This window comes from Neoarius graeffei, chromosome 14 (genome assembly GCF_027579695.1).
Source record: "Neoarius graeffei isolate fNeoGra1 chromosome 14, fNeoGra1.pri, whole genome shotgun sequence".
Classification (NCBI taxonomy): Eukaryota; Metazoa; Chordata; class Actinopteri; order Siluriformes; family Ariidae; genus Neoarius; species Neoarius graeffei.
In genome coordinates, this window is record NC_083582.1 from 7,484,522 (window position 1) to 7,502,914 (window position 18,393).

The 18,393-nt window shown below is 43.3% G+C and overlaps 1 protein-coding gene across 2 annotated transcripts in view; it reads left to right on the forward strand.

Moving 5' to 3' along the window:
- fam53b (family with sequence similarity 53 member B) overlaps window positions 1–18,393 on the forward strand; it is a 98,029-nt gene that overhangs the window by 68,963 nt on the left and 10,673 nt on the right. For both annotated transcript variants that reach the window (XM_060939211.1, XM_060939210.1), the window contains one exon: window positions 6,039–6,646. In XM_060939211.1, the coding sequence (XP_060795194.1) occupies window positions 6,039–6,646 (608 nt within the window). The remainder of the gene's footprint in view (window positions 1–6,038; window positions 6,647–18,393) is intronic.

The following is an 18,393-nucleotide window of genomic DNA, read 5'->3' on the forward strand; positions in this document are numbered from 1 at the left end:
TAATTAGTTAATAACCTCATAATCAGAAGGTTGCCGTTGGTGTAGCTGTTAGCAGTCTGCTCACCTGGAAAGACACCAAAGATAGCAATGATGATGTATATTACAAGTTAGTGTTCTGCCTTTGGGGGGGCGTGGGTGCTGGTGGGGTGTTTGTATAATCCGAGTAGTGCAGCTAGGTTAACACGGGACGAGGTCAGGATGATCAGTCATACCAAGAAAAATGGATGTTTCAGAGATTTTCCAAGATGGTTGCCTCCATTACGTTACAGTCCAGCATTCAGTAACGACATTTAAGGGTCTCGATGACTGACAGGAAGTTCCACTGCATCCTTTAGTACAAATCTAAATAATATTGTTCATGAGCTGCTCTACGTTTTTTGCTCAACCATGATCGGGATCCTCCTGATTCCACGGTAATGACGAAACTCTTATTAGCTTAAAAGATTGAAGTTTCCGGAGTAAGTGGATGGACTCAGTCAGTACGTTTACATGCACATCCAAATCGAGCTGCTGTTGGTAATCGAGCAAAGGGTCCCAGCAGGGGTGCCAGAGAAATCCAGTCCTACATGCACAAGTGAAATCGGGCTATTGTGCAAGGTGCATTGTGCACCCGAGCCACACGTGGCGCTACACGCCCCATCGTGTTGGTACACTTCCGGTTGTCGTCATGAAGAGCTATAGTGTTGCCAGATACTGCTGACGTTTTCCAGCCCAAAACATGTTCAAATCCGCTAAAATGCACTTAAAACCCCCAATCTGGCAACACTAGCAGTTCCGTGCTCAAGTTGTTAGGCTTGCTCTAACAGACTATGGCTACAGACTGTCCGGCGCAGACCACTGTTTTGTAAGACAACTTATTTTGCACAATAATATTTTTCTAAAGTCCATTTTTTGCTTACAAAAAAATATTTTTTTTTGCTTACAATTTAACTTATGTCTTAATAAACACACAAAAAGTTCAATTGTTTTGTTTTTATTGACATTCTTCAGATGTTGGACATATATATATATATATATATATATATATATATATATTTTATATATATATATATATATATATATATACACACACAAATACAATGACTTATGTACACAATTCACAGCTATGCAACAGCTGTACAGATGTATTTGGTGATACAGTAAGTGAGCTAAATTTTAACAGTGCAAACAATGCCACAAAAAGAAAAGATTCATGCCGTTGTCATGATTCGTCGTCATGCCGACCGAGGCTGTTGTGTTTCCCGCTTGTGGTCTCGTCACTCGTCACTTCCGGAAGTAGCTCGACAACTAGCTCGATAGGGTGTACATGCACAAAGTAGCTCGGCAGAAATCGCATAAACTAGGTCGTGTAGCTCGATTCCGAGAAATCAAGTTCGGTTCAATTTCAGCCGAATTAAGGTGTATACATGGCATTTTGAACTTCGATTTCAGTCGAGCAACGGCAGAAATTCGATTCTCTCTATGTGCATGTAAACGTAGTGAGTGTTGAGACTTGTACACCAGGCTCATGATCATTCCTGCTGGCTTCCTGTTTAAAGGGCGTTCACCTTGACTTTGATGGATTAGTCCGACTCCATCAGCGTCACCTTTAGAAAGTGGATCATTCTTCATTATTATGAGTATTACCATGGAGGTGTTGTCTCACTTGAAGATATGTATGGAATGATATGTTGTCAGGAGCCGACTGTGTGATCCGTTCCGTTGAACCCGTGCCAGCTTTTGATTCAGACTTTCTGAAGGCATTAAAACCATTAACTGTAGCGCAAGCTGAGGCAGACATCTCATCCTGAACTGAAACCAACACAGAGAGAGAGAAAGTTTCCATGCGCTCGGATTTGCATTCTGGCTATATATATATGTTTTTCCCCTTCTTCCTTTTTTTGTGCCTCGCAGGTATGGTAATTATTACTTATGAGCTGTGAAATACTGAACTCATGATTTGTCTGAGCTGTATGTCCAGAAGAAGCAAAGCTCCATCCACGTGCCTAAGGTGCAACCTAAACACAAACTCGGAGGAAAAAATGTTAATTCAGTGGTTCAAACTGAGAAATGACGTAACGGAGGCGGCCATCTTTTTGCCGCCACTCGATGCAGGACGGCAGAAAACCTCGACCTAGTACCGTTTCAACAAACTGGTTGCTTGGCGGTCCCAGGATACATTGGTAGCATTTTACAGCTACGTTTCCCACAGGTTCCACCCCCCAATACTGCAAAAGAAGTTGAGATGATAATTTTGGACAACCAAGATGGCGGGGATTTTTGAATTTACAGTACAGACCAAGCAGCAACCTCCAGCTCCTGAAAAGTGAAGCTAATGCGGAAGTGCTAAAATCTGCAGTTCCTCGAATGGCCACTTGAGGCAGGCTCTAAAAGCGAGTCAATTCCCGTAGACCCCCGTGTTAAAATGTCCAACTTTACAGCGAAAACAAACACGTTTCCAGCCTCTATGGCTAGTTTCCTCCTTCATGACAACTGTCCGGGGGGGTGAATTTTTATATAATTCAACAGGTTAAATTATATTGATCCATACATTTATGCATAATTATGGGCGGGGCTGATTTGAGTGACAGCTGGGTTTGTCAACTTGTTAACCGCTAGCTGGCATTACCTCAGAACTTACCTCAGAAAAGAAATAATTTATGGAGCCTTGTCTGTTTTCGTCTTCCGTGCAAACACAACTTTTACACCTGACTTTAATTTGATTCATTAGATCGGACTCCACTTTCGGTATTTTCGATGCTGAAGTTTATCAGGGTCTCCTGTTCAGTAAATTAGGCTCAGACTAACAATTTGACAGCTTAAGCAACTAAAAAAAAAAAAAAAACATTTTGGAGTTTGACATAGACATGATATCCATTCGGTACGAAGATTCGCATTGTTCACCAAGAGACGCTTAACTAAATCGCGGGTTTGGTCAGTTGTTTCGTATCAAATACACCGTGCTATGTGACCACCATAGACTGACCATCTAACAGTAGCTGCTATCAACCTCAGCTACTCCTATTAACCAAGCTAACGTTAGTTATCGAAGCTATCAGGGGAAATATTATCACTAATGTCGCTTTTATTAACAGTTATTAAGATTGAAAAGACGACACTCCATGATCAAATATGTTTATCGGACGGTTACACGCCCGGTGATTTTTTTTTTTTTTTTTTGAGGTTATGGTCTGTATCTCAGAGACTCGGATTGTTGGCGCGCCCACGTCTAAGATGCACTATTTCGAATAATGAACACATTGTCGAGAGGGGCAGGGGCTAATATGGACGCGAGCATTTTATACCCTATTTGGAACGTTTCGTGGCGTGTTACTTGACTTCATGGTCTCAATATCGAAAATCTTGCACAAATATGCAACTTCCAACATAATTATCTGGATATTCAACAGATTTCAGCATCGGATGAATTTGTTTTGACCGCCGCCATATTGAATATACGTCAGACCCGTTCGGACTAGGGATCGACCAATATGTTTTTTTCAGGGCCGATACCGATACCGATTATTATGGAATTGGGATGCCGATAACCGATAAATGTAAACATTATAATTCACATGAAATGAAACATAGCACACACTGACACAGACCTTCATATCCATGAAATGCATGTTTAATTGTAAAATTGAACATGAAATTTTGTGCAGGGCTAGGATAGAGAAAGTGAGAACGGAGTGTTAAAAGCTCTGGTTAAAAGGAGCGGCTGCTCCTTTAAGAGTCTGTTCAGAGAACGGAAGTCGGAGTGAGGGGGCGGCCCCGCGCGGCTCTGCTCCTTTAAGAGTATATCGCTTTCCGAATCAGAAGCGCTAGCGAGGAGAATCACTTGCGCAAGAATTATAAATACTAGTGGAGTGCATTACAGCGCAATGTGAAGTAGCATAAGAACATTTAAGTCAAGAGTTTAATTGATGTATTTCGTTCATTAGCGTTTATCCAAGCAAGTGTGCATCCACGACACAATTAATTACTGAGCCCACAACAAGCGTCCTGACAAACTCCCTACAGTATTACACAGCCTACTAGCACCATATCACACCTGGCGTGTTTAAATGTTCAAATAGCGCTTTATAAAGTTACCTAACATATACAAGTGCAATGCACTTTCTGAGCACGCGTCACGTCATGAAGTTTACTCATCACCATAACAAATAGCCAGTAGGCTTGCGCTAGCCTACAGAACACAAACACTACCTTTTATTTCGTCTTCCCTTGACCACCTCTCTGTATGGCTGTCATTCTACTGTTCGAGTAGAACTACTGACACATTCACAACGTTTCCAGACGGGGATTTAAAAATGACTGCAGCCTACGTTATGCTGGGGACTGCTTACTATGGACAACATTACATGTGGTTTCAGCGAGACTAGTTGGTTGTAGGCTAATTCAAGTGCTTCCTTCCGTAAGCTAAGTTTGCCTGGCTACACAGATGCAAATGGACAATTTTAACGAGTAGTAGATGAAGAATGTAAACATATAATGATGATGTGTTTTTGCAACTTGTGTGTTTGTGACTTATTGCGGCAAAAGCAACGTGTCCTTACCTTGAAGTGGGATCTGCTTCTGCCCGAGTGCCCGTACGGCCGCCTTGAAACAGTTCACAGCGTTTAGCTACACGTGTCGATTGGCTATATCTCTTGTGCCAAACAAATCAGATGTTGTGGTGGGCGGGACCGTGTTCTTGAACTCAGAGAGGCGAGTGCAGGAAAGGACGTGCAGTGACAGTCGCGTTAGGAACGAAATGGCTGCAAAAAGGCATGTTATCGGCATATCGGTGGAAATTATGGCCGATACCGATAACCCTAAAAATGCAGAATATCGGCCCGCTATATCGGCCAGGCCGATTATCGGTCGACCCCTAGTTCGGACCCGTTTGTGTATTTACGCCGCCCCGTTTGTAGCGTCCCAAGCGAGTAAAACCTGATCCAAGTCTTTTGCTAGGTGGCGCCTTACAGTCTATGTACGAATATTCGAAAGATTCTGATGATTTAATCAACTGTTGTATCATTATTATCAGACATGATTAATTTTCAAACTTCATAGCCGGAATCTGAACCCAAGACTGAAGATTCAGTATCCCATCTGATTCTCTGAAATTAGAAGTAGAGATGATTAGAGACGAGCAGAATTAGACCGTCACAGCATGCAAAAAACAAACCCGTTCTTGTGCTATAATTTACAAGGAGGAGATAATATAGATGTGATATATAGTGGCCTGTGGTTGAATTCCAAAATATTGCCACTGATTAAACGATATCTCAGTATATTTGGTTGAAGCATTGATTTTTGTCATCTACATTGCTTCATATGGCTTCTAATACAAAAAAAAAACAGAATTGAGAAGAAAAAACAGCCCCTGGGCTGCCCCAGCTGTTCATTGGGCTCGCTTCACTCACTAGGTTCGCTTCATCTGAAGGATAATCACTGGGCCCCCCATTGTAGAAATGGGCCCCTGTTTTTTCCCAGCAGGGGCCCTGTGGGCCCCTTGACCTGCAAAACAATCTGAGTCTCTGGTATCTTATGCAGCAGCTTCTTTTAGTTTACCCAGTAGCTTGTTAGCTTCGAAGTTAGTAGGCGTGTTCTAGCCATACTATTCCAGCGCTCAGGTTTCGCTATCCCCGCCCTTTTCTCCGTTTATGGACTAGCTAGGAGTTGGGCGGAGTCGGGTGCTGCCAAGATGGTGACACCTGTAGCCTCCTTGGTTTTTTTTAGCTTCAAACTCGCTCTTCAGAGATCCTACGAGTGACGTCACAGAGGCTTTGTCCGTTATGGTGCCGACTCGCTGCCTTCCAAAACGTGAGGTTATTTGAAGTTTAGTGGTTAAAGTACTAGTTTAAAAGACTAAAGGAGAAAACCTGTATCTTTTTAAGCACGTACTTCAAAACATGAAAGCAGACACTGTGATTTGCACCAAAGAACCACGCGTTCGTTGCTTTGTACAGTTCACGCTGAAGATTTTACCAGAACGTTCTAACCAGCTGAAGATGGTCAGTGTAAGATTTCTCGCTCTGTTCTTATTGGTCCTTGTTTGCGCTTGTTTTCAGACTTGGTTAGCGTTGGCCAGCGTCCTGTGGGTTCGAGTCTGGAGAGTCTGTGGGACTCGGGCGCGAGCAGCACCAGCTCTATCAGTGGCCTTCTGCGGGACCTGAGCTTGAGCGAAGCTCCTTCACCCAGCAAGCGACAGTGCCGCTCTCGGTCCTGCTCGGACGAGCTGAGCTGGCGTTCGGCGTGGCGTCCGCAGGCCTCGCGCCTTTGGACAGCCGTGGAAAAACGACGCTGCCACAGCGGGGGTGCAATTTTACCCTCGTCTTCATCTTCATCCTCTTCCATTTTCTCCAGCATGCAGCGAAGCTCCAGTTTCAGCTTCCCCATCCGCTCCAACCTTCCAGAGACGCCGTTTCCTCAGTCCTTCACAGCCGTGACTTTCGACCCGCCCCGCCCACTCTGCTATTCTCACGAGAGGATTTGCCTGGCTGAGACCGACGCCACCCCAGAGGCCGGTTCTCCAGACTCCGCCTCCGAGGCGGGAGGACTCGCACGGAGCCAGTCGCAGCCTTGCGTACTGAACGACCAGAAAATTGGGATGAAGCGCCGCCGACCGGATGAACCCCACAAACAGAGGCCTTCGCTCGATTTGGCTAAGATGACTCAGGTGAGCTCGAAGCTTTTACAGTAGAATATAGTATAAACTGTTGATTTTACCGGAATGGTTCACGCTATGCTAACAAGTATTCGTGTTTGTATTCGATCTCAGGCTCCGCCCATGTTCAGTTTCAAATGTTGTCTACATCAAGCTTGACAAATGGCAGCCAAGATCAATTATAAAAGTAAACATGAGGGGGTTTTGGATCAGGAAACCTTCCAAGCAGAAGGAGAAGGAAACGTAAACGCTAGTTATTAAAGCGACGGATTGAGGAAGCTCTTCTGATGGTATGTGGAGCTTCAAATTCCAAAAAAAATCGAAGTCTGCGATTTGACAAAGCTTGATTTTCTTTGCGGAAACATTGATTCCATGCTGATGGTTTGAATAACCGCTAAAGAGGAACGTTTACATGAACGTAAAATCTATCTCGTCGTCCTGTTTAGGTAATTTTTGTCACGACGTCATAGATATGGAGAACTCGTTTGTGCTTGGATTGGGGCTTGTTGGTCACAGTGTAGTTACGCTAAACGTATAAAATGTGCATCTGGTTTAATGTTTTTATCACTCGCTGGCTGAAAGGTCCGAAGGGGGATTATGTCGTGGCAATTTCCATCCGTCCCGGCAAGGGTACTCTCCTTCTGACATCAACTCCTCTCATGATTTCTGGACGAATTTCTCGAAGCTTGGTAAAAGGCTATGGAATCAATTTTGTGGCAAAATGTTCATACAATACTTTTGAAATATCAAACAAAAACGTTAAATCAAAATTCAAAAAAAAAAGTCAATTTTTTTTAGACTGGCAAACAAATTATTCGTGTAATCGTGCAAAATATCAGTCTATTACTCTTCAGAAACCTTTTATTTTTGTTCCGCGTCTTTCTCAGTTTTGTTTGACGTAATTTATTTTGGTTGCGATTCCAGCTTTCTCATTTGCGCTCCCTGACTTTTTGCTTGCAGTTTTGGCACAAACTTCACGTGTGGGCGGGCTGTCCAGGAATGCATTCCCATTGGCTAACTTGTGTTTGACTGACAGCTACGCTCAGCCATTCCCTACTCGGATTCTGGCGGACTGTTTGACGAGTGAGCGATCCATTGACGGTAAACAAGGATCGAGTGGACTTCAGTGGCGACTATGATACTGAATTAATTCAACTAAGTGTAAATTCAATATCATAGTCGCCACTGAAGTCCACTCGATCCTTGTTTACCGTCAATGGATCGGTCACTCGGCAAACAGTCCGCCAGAATCCGAGTAGGGAATGGCTGAGCGTAGCTGTCAGTCAAACACAAGTTAGCCAATGGGAATGCATTCCTGGACAGCCCACCCACACGGGAAGTTTGTGCCAAAACTGCAAGCAAAAAGTCAGGGAGCGCAAACGAGAAAGCTGGAATCGCAACCAAAATAAATTACGTCAAGCAAAACTGAGAAAGACGCGGAACAAAAATAAAAGGTTTCTGAAGAGTAATAGACTGATATTTTGCACGATTACACGAATAATTTGTTTGCCAGTCTAAAAAAAATTGACTTTTTTTTTTTAATTTTGATTTGTCGTTTTTGTTCGATATTTCAAAAGTATTGTATGAACATTTTGGCACAAAATTGATTCCATAAAAGGCCTTGTTATATGACGGTAATACGCAGATTGCGATTTAATTTGGTTTGTGAAAATTTTCCCAGAGTTTTGAGCCGTGATTAAATAATTAATACTTTGACAATTTCATGAGGGTGTACGTTCTAATGAAATCACCTCCTCTCACAGTGTGTGGAGGAATTTCACCAGACTTGGTAAAAGGCTTTGCGATATGACAGTTATACGCAGATTGAAATTTCGTTTAATTTGGGCAAATTTTCCCAGAATTACGCCCTCTATTATTAACAAACTTGCACTTTGGCAATTTCATCAAGGTGTGCTTGCTTTCTGAAATCAACTTCCCTCGCAATTTTTACCCCCCGCTGGCTGAAAGGGGGATGATGTCGTGGCGATGTCCGTCCATCCGTCCCAGGAAGGGTGCTGACCTTCTGAAATCAACTCCTCTCACAATTTTTGGAGGAATTTCACAAAACTTGACAGGATTCTTTGTTATATGTCGGTAATACGCAGATTCCAGTTTCGTTCAATTCAGTCGCGCTTTACCAGCGTTATGGCCGCGTTTCCAGCGGGGGATACTGTGCTCTCAGAGCACTCTTGTTCTTTTTAGCTCACTGGGCGTAGGGCGATGAGCTATTGGCAGATTCTACCATAACAGAGGCCAGTTAAGTCCCATCTCCTTAAATTGCTGAATTGATTATTTTGATCATTCTATTAAGTTTTTCTAGTAGCATTTGGGGTCTTGGACATTCACAGTAAATTTTAGGACAGTAGTCGTGGTAACTAATTAATAAAAGCCTGACATGACAGACGTGCTAAATGACAATAGAAACACATCGGTTTCTATCATCAAAATCTGACAGACAAACTAACGTCTACCATCATATTCTGACAGACACTCTAGATTAGCCTGGCAAGCCAGACTAAATGTGAATATTTAGTCTGGCCTCGATCCGTAGACATTTCCGAAGCGGGTAGGAGGAACAAACCGCCGTCTTTCAAACGGTCTCTGTGCGTATAGGCCAACGCTCTGACCAATCAGCGCAACAGTGACTGTGACGTAGTCAGAGCGACAGAAAGCAGTGGGGGAGGCCTTGAAATAAATAATTTTTCAAAATGCGTATTAATTAATAAACAGGTTCTAGATATTAAGAAGTTTGGAGATAATGACCACAAGTTTGGAGTCTGTACCACATACTTAACATACACTCTTTTTTTTTTTTCAAGTGTTTGCTTAAACTGTTTTTGAGAGTTTTTATTTAGTGGTGTTTGGTGAAATAATTTCCCTTAAATTTAAAATAACGGGAAAATAAGAAACAATCAAAAAGTAATGTTTCAAAGCTGTTTATTAATTCTTCGTACTGCACAAACTAGCCCCATCCTTTTGGCTACGAGCGGAGCCAGCTGGTAGATCAGACTTTTGCCATAGCCGGTCGGCAAAACAGCGAAAACGCCCTTCTTGAAAAGGAATGAGCGGAGAGCCTCTTCCTGCTCATGTTTCAACCAAAACTCCAAGTCTAATTCTTCTAAAACTGATTCCAAAGCGGAGTCAAACGCGCGCTGTTCACTAGCGGTAGCCATCTTTCCTGTTGTGCTTTCTCCAGCGTCGCGCAGCCTTGTCGTCACTCCTGCAAAAGCCCGCCCAAAGAATCCAAACAAAAACCTTGCGTTGTGATTGGCGGGCACGATTTGATGCCCGGGGTGTTTTTGTTTATATGGTGCGAGGCTAGACCCACTCGCTAGGCAAAAATATTTTTGGCCGCTAGGCGGGTGGGTCTAGTTTACTAGGCTATGAAAAAAGGCCAAGAAAGCAAAAATTCTGCCAGGGTATGTAAACTTATGAGCACAACTGTATATTTAGCATCACGCGGCGTCCGGCGTCCGTCCACAAAAATCGCTACTCCGCCCTGAGATTTCAGCGCATTTTGATTCTGATTGTTTTGCTCGGAAGATCTAATTCGTCTGCGCGCCGTGGTTTTGTGATTTTTGGTACGGCCGTGTGAGCTACTGTGTCGCTGACGCTCTGGGTCATATTTGCCGCTCGCTCGTCGTTAGCCCATGGACGATCAGAGTGGTCATTATGGTCAGTACGGTATCCGCTTACTGATGCTTCAAAATGGCGGACCGTGTTTTCTAGGGCTGTAACGATACACCCAACTCACGATTCGATTTGTATCGCGATTTTTGACCCACGATTCGATACGCCCACGATTTTTTTTTAAATGTTTTTTTAAAGTAGTAAATTTGACTTATTAACATTTACTTACTTACTTACATTAACTATTTAATAACAAATAATTCAGACCACTGCAGAGAATGAGTAATATGTATGCAAAAATGAACAAATGTATATCCAAAGATTGTTTTATTTCTCAAAATAATACTGTTGAGCCGGAAGCTCTGTTTTTTCGGTTCTGAAAAAGTCATTTTTCCAAATCGTGTAAATCTGTTAAGATTTTTTTTGGGGGGGTGGCTCTCTCACTGTCTCACTCTCATAGGGCCGATGATTTTCTGTGATCGCGGAAAACAGATGGAAATTACGGAATTTTTATGGTGAAACGTTGCTCGCGTGTCAAAATGTAACTGCCGCAGAAGGCTTCCGCCCAAGCAGACATGCCTTCAGTGTTGCCAGATATTGCTAACGTTTTCCACCCCAAAATATGTTCAAAACCAGCCAAAAAGCACCTAAACCCGCCCAATCTGGCAACACTGCATGCCTTTCCGGTCAAGTGATTGTGATTGGCTTGTGGCACACCTAGCCAGCCAATGAGCTGCTTGTTTACAGATTCGCTCCCCGCGTCGCAACCAGAATGGCGACCGCTTAAAAGAAATGAATGCTCTGCCAGTGGCGAGTGTGGACGTTGCGTGACTCGCAGAAGATTGTCGCAGGTCGGCGAAAAAACGACTTACTAATAGATATAAAAAAATAAAAGTAATTTAAGTAAGTTTAAAATGTAATTTAAATAAAAAGTAAAGTATTCATAAATTGAAGTTTGGAAGCGCCTCTGTTTTTGGGCTGAGGAGAAGTTTGAAAGGGTGTACCGCGATTCTGCCTTCTTGTATCGCGATACGGATCGTGGCTCTGCGTATCGCGATTTCGATTTCGATACACATATCGTTACAGCCCTAGTGTTTTCAATTATCTGTGCACACAAATAAAATAAATACAGTCCACTACTTGTGTTAAATGGCGATGCCAAGCTTGAATGCACGCACGTGTGTGTGTGTGTGTGTGTGTGTGTGTGTGTGTGAGAAAGTTTACTGCTGAGGGTATCATACCGGATATTTTACCATGCCTCTGTGTGTGTGTGTGTGTGTGTGTGTGTGTGTGTGTGTGTGTGTGTGTGTGTTGGTTTGAGTCACCATCTGCATGCTTTAGATTCCGCTCCTCTCGACACACTTGACAGAAGGAATGGTTTTTAGGTCACTGAACCAAATCGAAGAGAAAATCGATGTAAATAGCAGACTTCTCTGAATATCAGAAATGAATCAGAAGTCATGCTTGTAAACAGGAGTACGCGGGCTGATCCACAGCTGCTGCTGCTGCTGCTAGTAAAACATTCGAGACGTGGAGTTTCCCGTAGACCATATCAGTGTAGTGCAGAGCTCGAAACACACATCCTGACTAACACTATAGAATGTTAGTGTTTTCCTTCCGTCCAGCAATTAATTTACGCCACGCCCCCGCTGGATTCGGATTGGTCATTAATAAAGGTGATTCTTTTTCTATAACAGCAGCTCTGACGGCTTTATTTATAACCGACGCGCTCGTTCAAATTCCTCTAGTAAGGAACATGATTGTTGGTCTGTGATCTGCGAGGAAATGTTTATTTAACATCGAAGGAAGGAGTCTCCAGCGTCAGAGCTTCTCTGGAACAGTCAGAGGAGTTTACGCTTCTTTGCGACAAGCTTAACTTCAGCAGAGGTTAAAAAGAAAAGTTTGCTAATTAAATGGAAATGAGATGCGAGCTAGCCAAGTTCCAAGCCGGATAAGTAACGCAGCTGTGAAAGACGGTGTTCTATCATCAGCGTCATTTCCATGCTATTATCTGGAGAATATACAAATATGAGATGTTTTTCAGCTTATTTGCTAACTCTGGGGCATGTGTGGTTTTTATTTTTAACCGCCTGTACGTTTTTTTGATGATTTTTTTTTTCCCCCCTTCGTTTTGACTCGCTCTGATTAAAACAGAAACCTGTTTTGTGTCATGTATCGAGCTCATAGCCAAACCTGAAAGGAAGAAGTGAGTATGAAAGGCAGAAGTGCGCTCGTTGCACGCCTGGGTGCACGCCACATCCCGACCTTTCACATCGCAAGTGTGCTTCTTCCTGTCTGTCTTTTTTTGACGATCGTGCAGTGTCGCTTGCACAGCCGTGTTCGTTTGTGTCCCGAGCTGCCACGTGTGCTTGAGTTTATAAGTCGGAGTAAATGACTTCATTCACGTGCTCTTTGCTCTGACCTGATGAGTAAACAAACGCACACGTTCCATTTCATTACATTTCACTTCAGTGCTTTTAACAAAGTTTAAACCAGAACGTCAAGAGCATAGTCGCTCATCTGTCCTGCCATCAAAGCAACCACAGGGGTGTTCACACGGCACATGTTTGCATCGATGCTGCACCGATGTATTTTGTTGCGATATATCTTACACCGGTGCAAATTTTGTGGAGCGTTCACACGTCACAAACCTGCTTACTAGAGAGAAGCGTGTTAGTACCGGTGCAGCCCCACTTGCGTTCACACGGCAGTTTTTGCGACCGTGCTATACGATAGTAATAATGCGGAAATGAAATATGCGCATGCGTGAAAATGGACTTCCTTTTCCCGGTTGTCATGGCATCACCAAGCGCCGGGAAAACAACGTGGATGAAGACACCAGTGTTGCCAGATACTGCTGACGTTTTCCAGCCCAAAATATGTTCAAATCCGCCAAAATGCACTTAAAACCGCCCAATCTGGCAACACTGGAAGACACACAGCTCTGTTGTTGTTGATATTCGCCATTTTGGAAGCGCAGAATACCAGGATGCAAATTATGCAATGGCCGTATGTAATCAACTCTCCTCACGCGTAGCGAGTCTACCCCTGTAGCGTTCAGACGGCCCATTTTATATCGGTGCTGCCCCGCAAACTAGCATTTACTCCGGAGTAAATTTCTTAAACCGCCTCCCGAGCAGGGTTAGATTTGCACCGGTTTAAGCAGCTTTCAGGGGCGACACCGCTATAACTTTGTACCGTGTGAACGCTCTACCGGGGCAGCCCCGGCGCGACACCGGAGTAAAAGTTGCCGTGTGAACACCCCTCATGACTACCAGAACTGAAATGTGACGATGAGAGAGGACCAACCTCCACGACAAACTGTCCACGACGGGAAAATCAACAAAGGACTAAATTTTGTTCCCCGAAGGAAGCTCGACCCCAAACCATCGATCAGAACTGGATTCGCATGATAAATGAGAGGAGATACAATTCTACTAGGGCTGGGAATCGATCCAGATTTCCTGGATCGATTCGATTCCGATTCATAAGGTCACGATCCGATTTGATATCGATTTACTTAGATATTGCTGGATTGTCACTTTAAAGTAAAAAAACCCTGTCCCTATTGACAGGAACAGCTCCATATGTGTTTGTGCATGTAATTTAACACCAAATGCCTTCTCCAGTGCAGTTTGATTCGCCGCAGGTTTAGCTGAAACTGTGTCGGCGTGGCGCCTGGATAAGTGGTTGCGGAGACTGGTTGTATTGCCACTATATTTTACCTCTATGTGGCACAGTTTGCACACTGCTTTTGTTCTGTCGAGTTCGTCTCTGTCCTCGTAACGTTTGAATCCAAAGTAAAGCCATACATCAGCTTTCAGGCCAGGCGGTGATTTTAGCTGTGCAGCTTCAGCCATCTCGCGTTCTTAAGTTTCGGTTTCGTTTGCCGGCATCCGCTTTTTATAGCGGTCCTTGCGCGGTCGAGAAAATAGTGCCTATAGCCACCTGGAAGAGATCGATCCACACATTTTTGAATCGATCTCGTATTTTTTTTTGAACGTGAATCGATATCAGATCGTGGATCGATCTTTTGAACCCAGCCCTAAATTCTAGTCAGAAGAAAATGTGTTAAGTTGAACTAATGACTAATTTGTTCACAAAAAATTGGCAATACAACGGCCGCGGGGCGGCACGGTGGTGTAGTGGTTAGCGCTGTCGCCTCACAGCAAGAAGGTCCTGGGTTCGAGCCCCGTGGCCGGCGAGGGCCTTTCTGTGTGGAGTTTGCATGTTCTCCCCGTGTCCGCGTGGGTTTCCTCCGGGTGCTCCGGTTTCCCCCACAGTCCAAAGACATGCAGGTTAGGTTAACTGGTGACTCTAAATTGACCGTAGGTGTGAATGTGAGTGTGAATGGTTGTCTGTGTCTATGTGTCAGCCCTGTGATGACCTGGCGACTTGTCCAGGGTGTACCCCGCCTTTCGCCCGTAGTCAGCTGGGATAGGATCCAGCTCGCCTGCGACCCTGTAGAAGGATAAAGCGGCTAGAGATAATGAGATGAGATGAGACAACGGCCGCGCGTTGTGCAGAACGTCGTGTTCTTTCAAATAAAACAATCAGGACTGAAATCCATCGAGGACTGACGGTGGAGACGATTTAACTGAAAGTAAACAAACTGGTCAACAAATTGACGAATCAAGAAATGACCAAGTTTTGTTCCCCGAGGGAAGATCGACCCAAAACATCAATCAGAACTGAAATCAGGCGAGAGCTGCAAAAGGAGATGCAATGAGAAATCCCAAAACTTGTTAAAGTGGCCTAATTAGCAGCTCTTGACAATACAACGACCAAGTGTTGTGCAGAAGGTCGAGTTCTTTTCAAACAAAACAAGTGTTGCCAGGCAAAACAAACCTCGCCCGGCAGTCTGGCCTGTTCACTTTACAAGGTGAATCCGTGACCTTCAGTTTGACATTTCAAGGTCAACATTCATGGTGCTAAATGAAAGCCCATATAAGACTACCTACGGTATACGCTGATAATGCTAATATTTCTCAATCATCAGCTGTCAGGTTATAGTCCGATGAAAACCCATGACCTTGAGTCAAAGGTCATGGTGGCAACTGAAAGCCCATAAATGACTTCCTATCTGTCGATAATATCTGTCTATCTTGAACCGTTTCCCAGTTATGAGCCTCTGAAAACCCTTGACCTTGACCCCCCCCCTCCCCGACATTTGACCCCCGACCGCTAAGAAAACTATGAGAGAGACCCCGTCATGTAGCATATCAATGGAAGCAGAATTGAAAGATGAACATTTTGACTTTGATCCTGACCGGATGACCCTCAAAATGTTGGGGGTTCTATTTGAGACCAATGCCCATCTATCCTGAAAGTTTCATGAAGGTTGGTCCAGCCGTTTTCCCGCCATGCTGCTAACAAAAAACAAAGAAACCCCACCAAAAACAATACCTCGCCCCCTGGTGGAGTCCGTCCCGGGCGAAGTAACAATCCGAACTGAAATCCATCGAGAACCGAGGAAGGAGATACGATTTAACTGAACATAAACAACTTGTAAAACTAGAACAGGAAAATCGACAAACAAAACAATCAAGTTTTGTTCCTCAAGGAAAGATCGATCAGAACCGAAATCGGAGAAGAGATGGAATTCTAATGAGAGGCCTGGAAAATTCAGTAATTTGACCTAATTAGGAACTCGTTAGCAAAAAATTTGACAAAACAATGACCAAGTTTTGTGCCGAGTGATGAGTTCCTTCAAACAAAACAGTCGGAACGGAAATCTGTGGCGAACTGGCGGAGGAGATACGATTTAACCGAATTGTAGACGACGGACGCCGCGCCATGGCAACAGATCATCAGCCTTACGGTCAGATGAGTTAAAGATGATTGTAAAACTAAGACTAAAGTATAACGACACCAAATCCTCGATTTTAACGTGCCTCATGAACCTCGCTCCGATACGCACCATGCATCAGACGTATCGGATATTACAACCTTTAGGCTAGTCAAACTAGCTATTTATTTTAAAAGTACGATTTAAAAAATAATCACCTACACGTTACAGTTTCATGACCGAGTATCCAGACTTCAAGTTGTGTATACAATACACAGTGTTGTGCAAAAGTATTAGCCCCCTAGTTTTTTTCATACTAACTTTGTTTTATAGATTTCTGTTTATCGAGTCAAAACATTTTAGAGTTCCAAACTTTTTTTTTTTCCCAGCACAAAATTAAATGTTACAGGAAAAAAAAAATGTTTGTTTATATCTGAGCAGCATATTATAGACGTAAGCGAGTACTTTTCAGATTAAAAAGAAAACGTAATGAAAGCTACTGGATTTTGGTGCCAAATGAAGACGTGACCGTCAAAGCGTCCAGAAGAACTGTGGCTGGTTCAGGAAGACGCTCGGTAAAACCTACAGCTCGTTTCTTTCCCATATAAAACTGCACTCGCTGGACCGGAGACTGCTTTTTTTTTTTTTAAAGCAAAACTTAAAAAGTAACGGAAATTCATAAATCGTATTTTGGACCATCTTTCGAAAGCAACTTAACTTAATAGCAATGATTTCAAAAAAGAGCAATTTAAATAGCCACCGAAACATCTAATTGGATACTAAACCTCGTTTGATTTAAGATTTGGTTTCATACGTCGTTTTTATGGCTCAGCATCATCTGCATAGGAAATATACCGACGATATCAACTTTCGGTTTGAAAGAACTTGCAGGAAGATGGACGGGTGTGGCCGTTTCCATTAGGGCTGTAACGATACACCCGACTCACGATTCGATTCGTATCGCGATTTTTGACCCACGATTCGATACGCCCACGATTTTTTTTTAAATGTTTTTTTAAAGTAGTAAATTTGACTTATTAACATTTACTTACTTACATTAACTATTTAATAACAAATAATTCAGACCACTGCAGAGAATGAGTAATATGTATGCAAAAATGAACAAATGTATATCCAAAGATTGTTTTATTTCTCAAAATAATACTGTTGAGCCGGAAGCTCTGTTTTTTCGGTTCTGAAAAAGTCATTTTTCCAAATCGTGTAAATCCGTTAAGATTTTTTTTTTTGGGGGGGGGCTCTCTCACTGTCTCACTCTCATAGGGCCAATGATTTTCTGTGATCGCGGAAAACAGATGGAAATTACGGAATATTTATGGTGAAACATTGCTCGCGTGTCAAAATGTAACTGCCGCAGAAGGCTTCCGCCCAAGCAGACATGCCTTCAGTGTTGCCAGATATTGCTAACGTTTTCCACCCCAAAATATGTTCAAAACCAGCCAAAAAGCACCTAAACCCGCCCAATCTGGCAACACTGCATGCCTTTCCGGTCAAGTGATTGTGATTGGCTTGTGGCACACCTAGCCAGCCAATGAGCTGCTTGTTTACAGATTCGCTCCCTGCGTCGCAACCAGAATGGCGAGCGCTTAAAAGAAATGAATGCTCTGCCAGTGGCAAGTGTGGACGTTGCGTGACTCGCAGAAGATTGTCGCAGGTCGGCAAAAAAACGACTTACTAATAGATATAAAAAAATAAAAGTAATTTAAGTAAGTTTAAAATGTAATTTAAATAAAAAGTAAAGTATTCATAAATTGAAGTTTGGAAGCGCCTCTGTTTTTGGGCTGAGGAGAAGTTTGAAAGGGTGTACCGCGATTCTGCCTTCTTGTATCGCGATACGGATCGTGGCTCTGCGTATCGCGATTTCGATTTTTTTTTTTTTTTTTTTTTTTTTTTAAAGATATTTTTTTGGGCTTTTTGCACCTTTATTGGATAGGACAGTGTAGAGACAGGAAATGAGCGGGAGAGAGAGACGGGAAGGGATCGGGAAATGACCTCGGGCCAGAATCGAACCCGGGTCGCCCGCATTCATGGTATGGCGCCTTAACCACCTGAGCCACGACGCCCCCTCGCGATTTCGATTTTGATATGCATATCGTTACAGCCCTAGTTTCCATAGAAACAACCAGTTCCTGAGGCTCCTCCTGTTAGATTTATTTTGCCACTCGCCGTGTTCTTGTTCATACGTGATCGAATTAGTGTTTTTAAATCGTCTTGCGTTGATTTTATATAGCATTTGACAGAGTGGGCGGAGTTGCTGTATGAGGTACAGCAGTGGTGTTAATGTGCTAGTGGGTGTGGGGTGTTTTTTTTTGTTTGTTTGTTT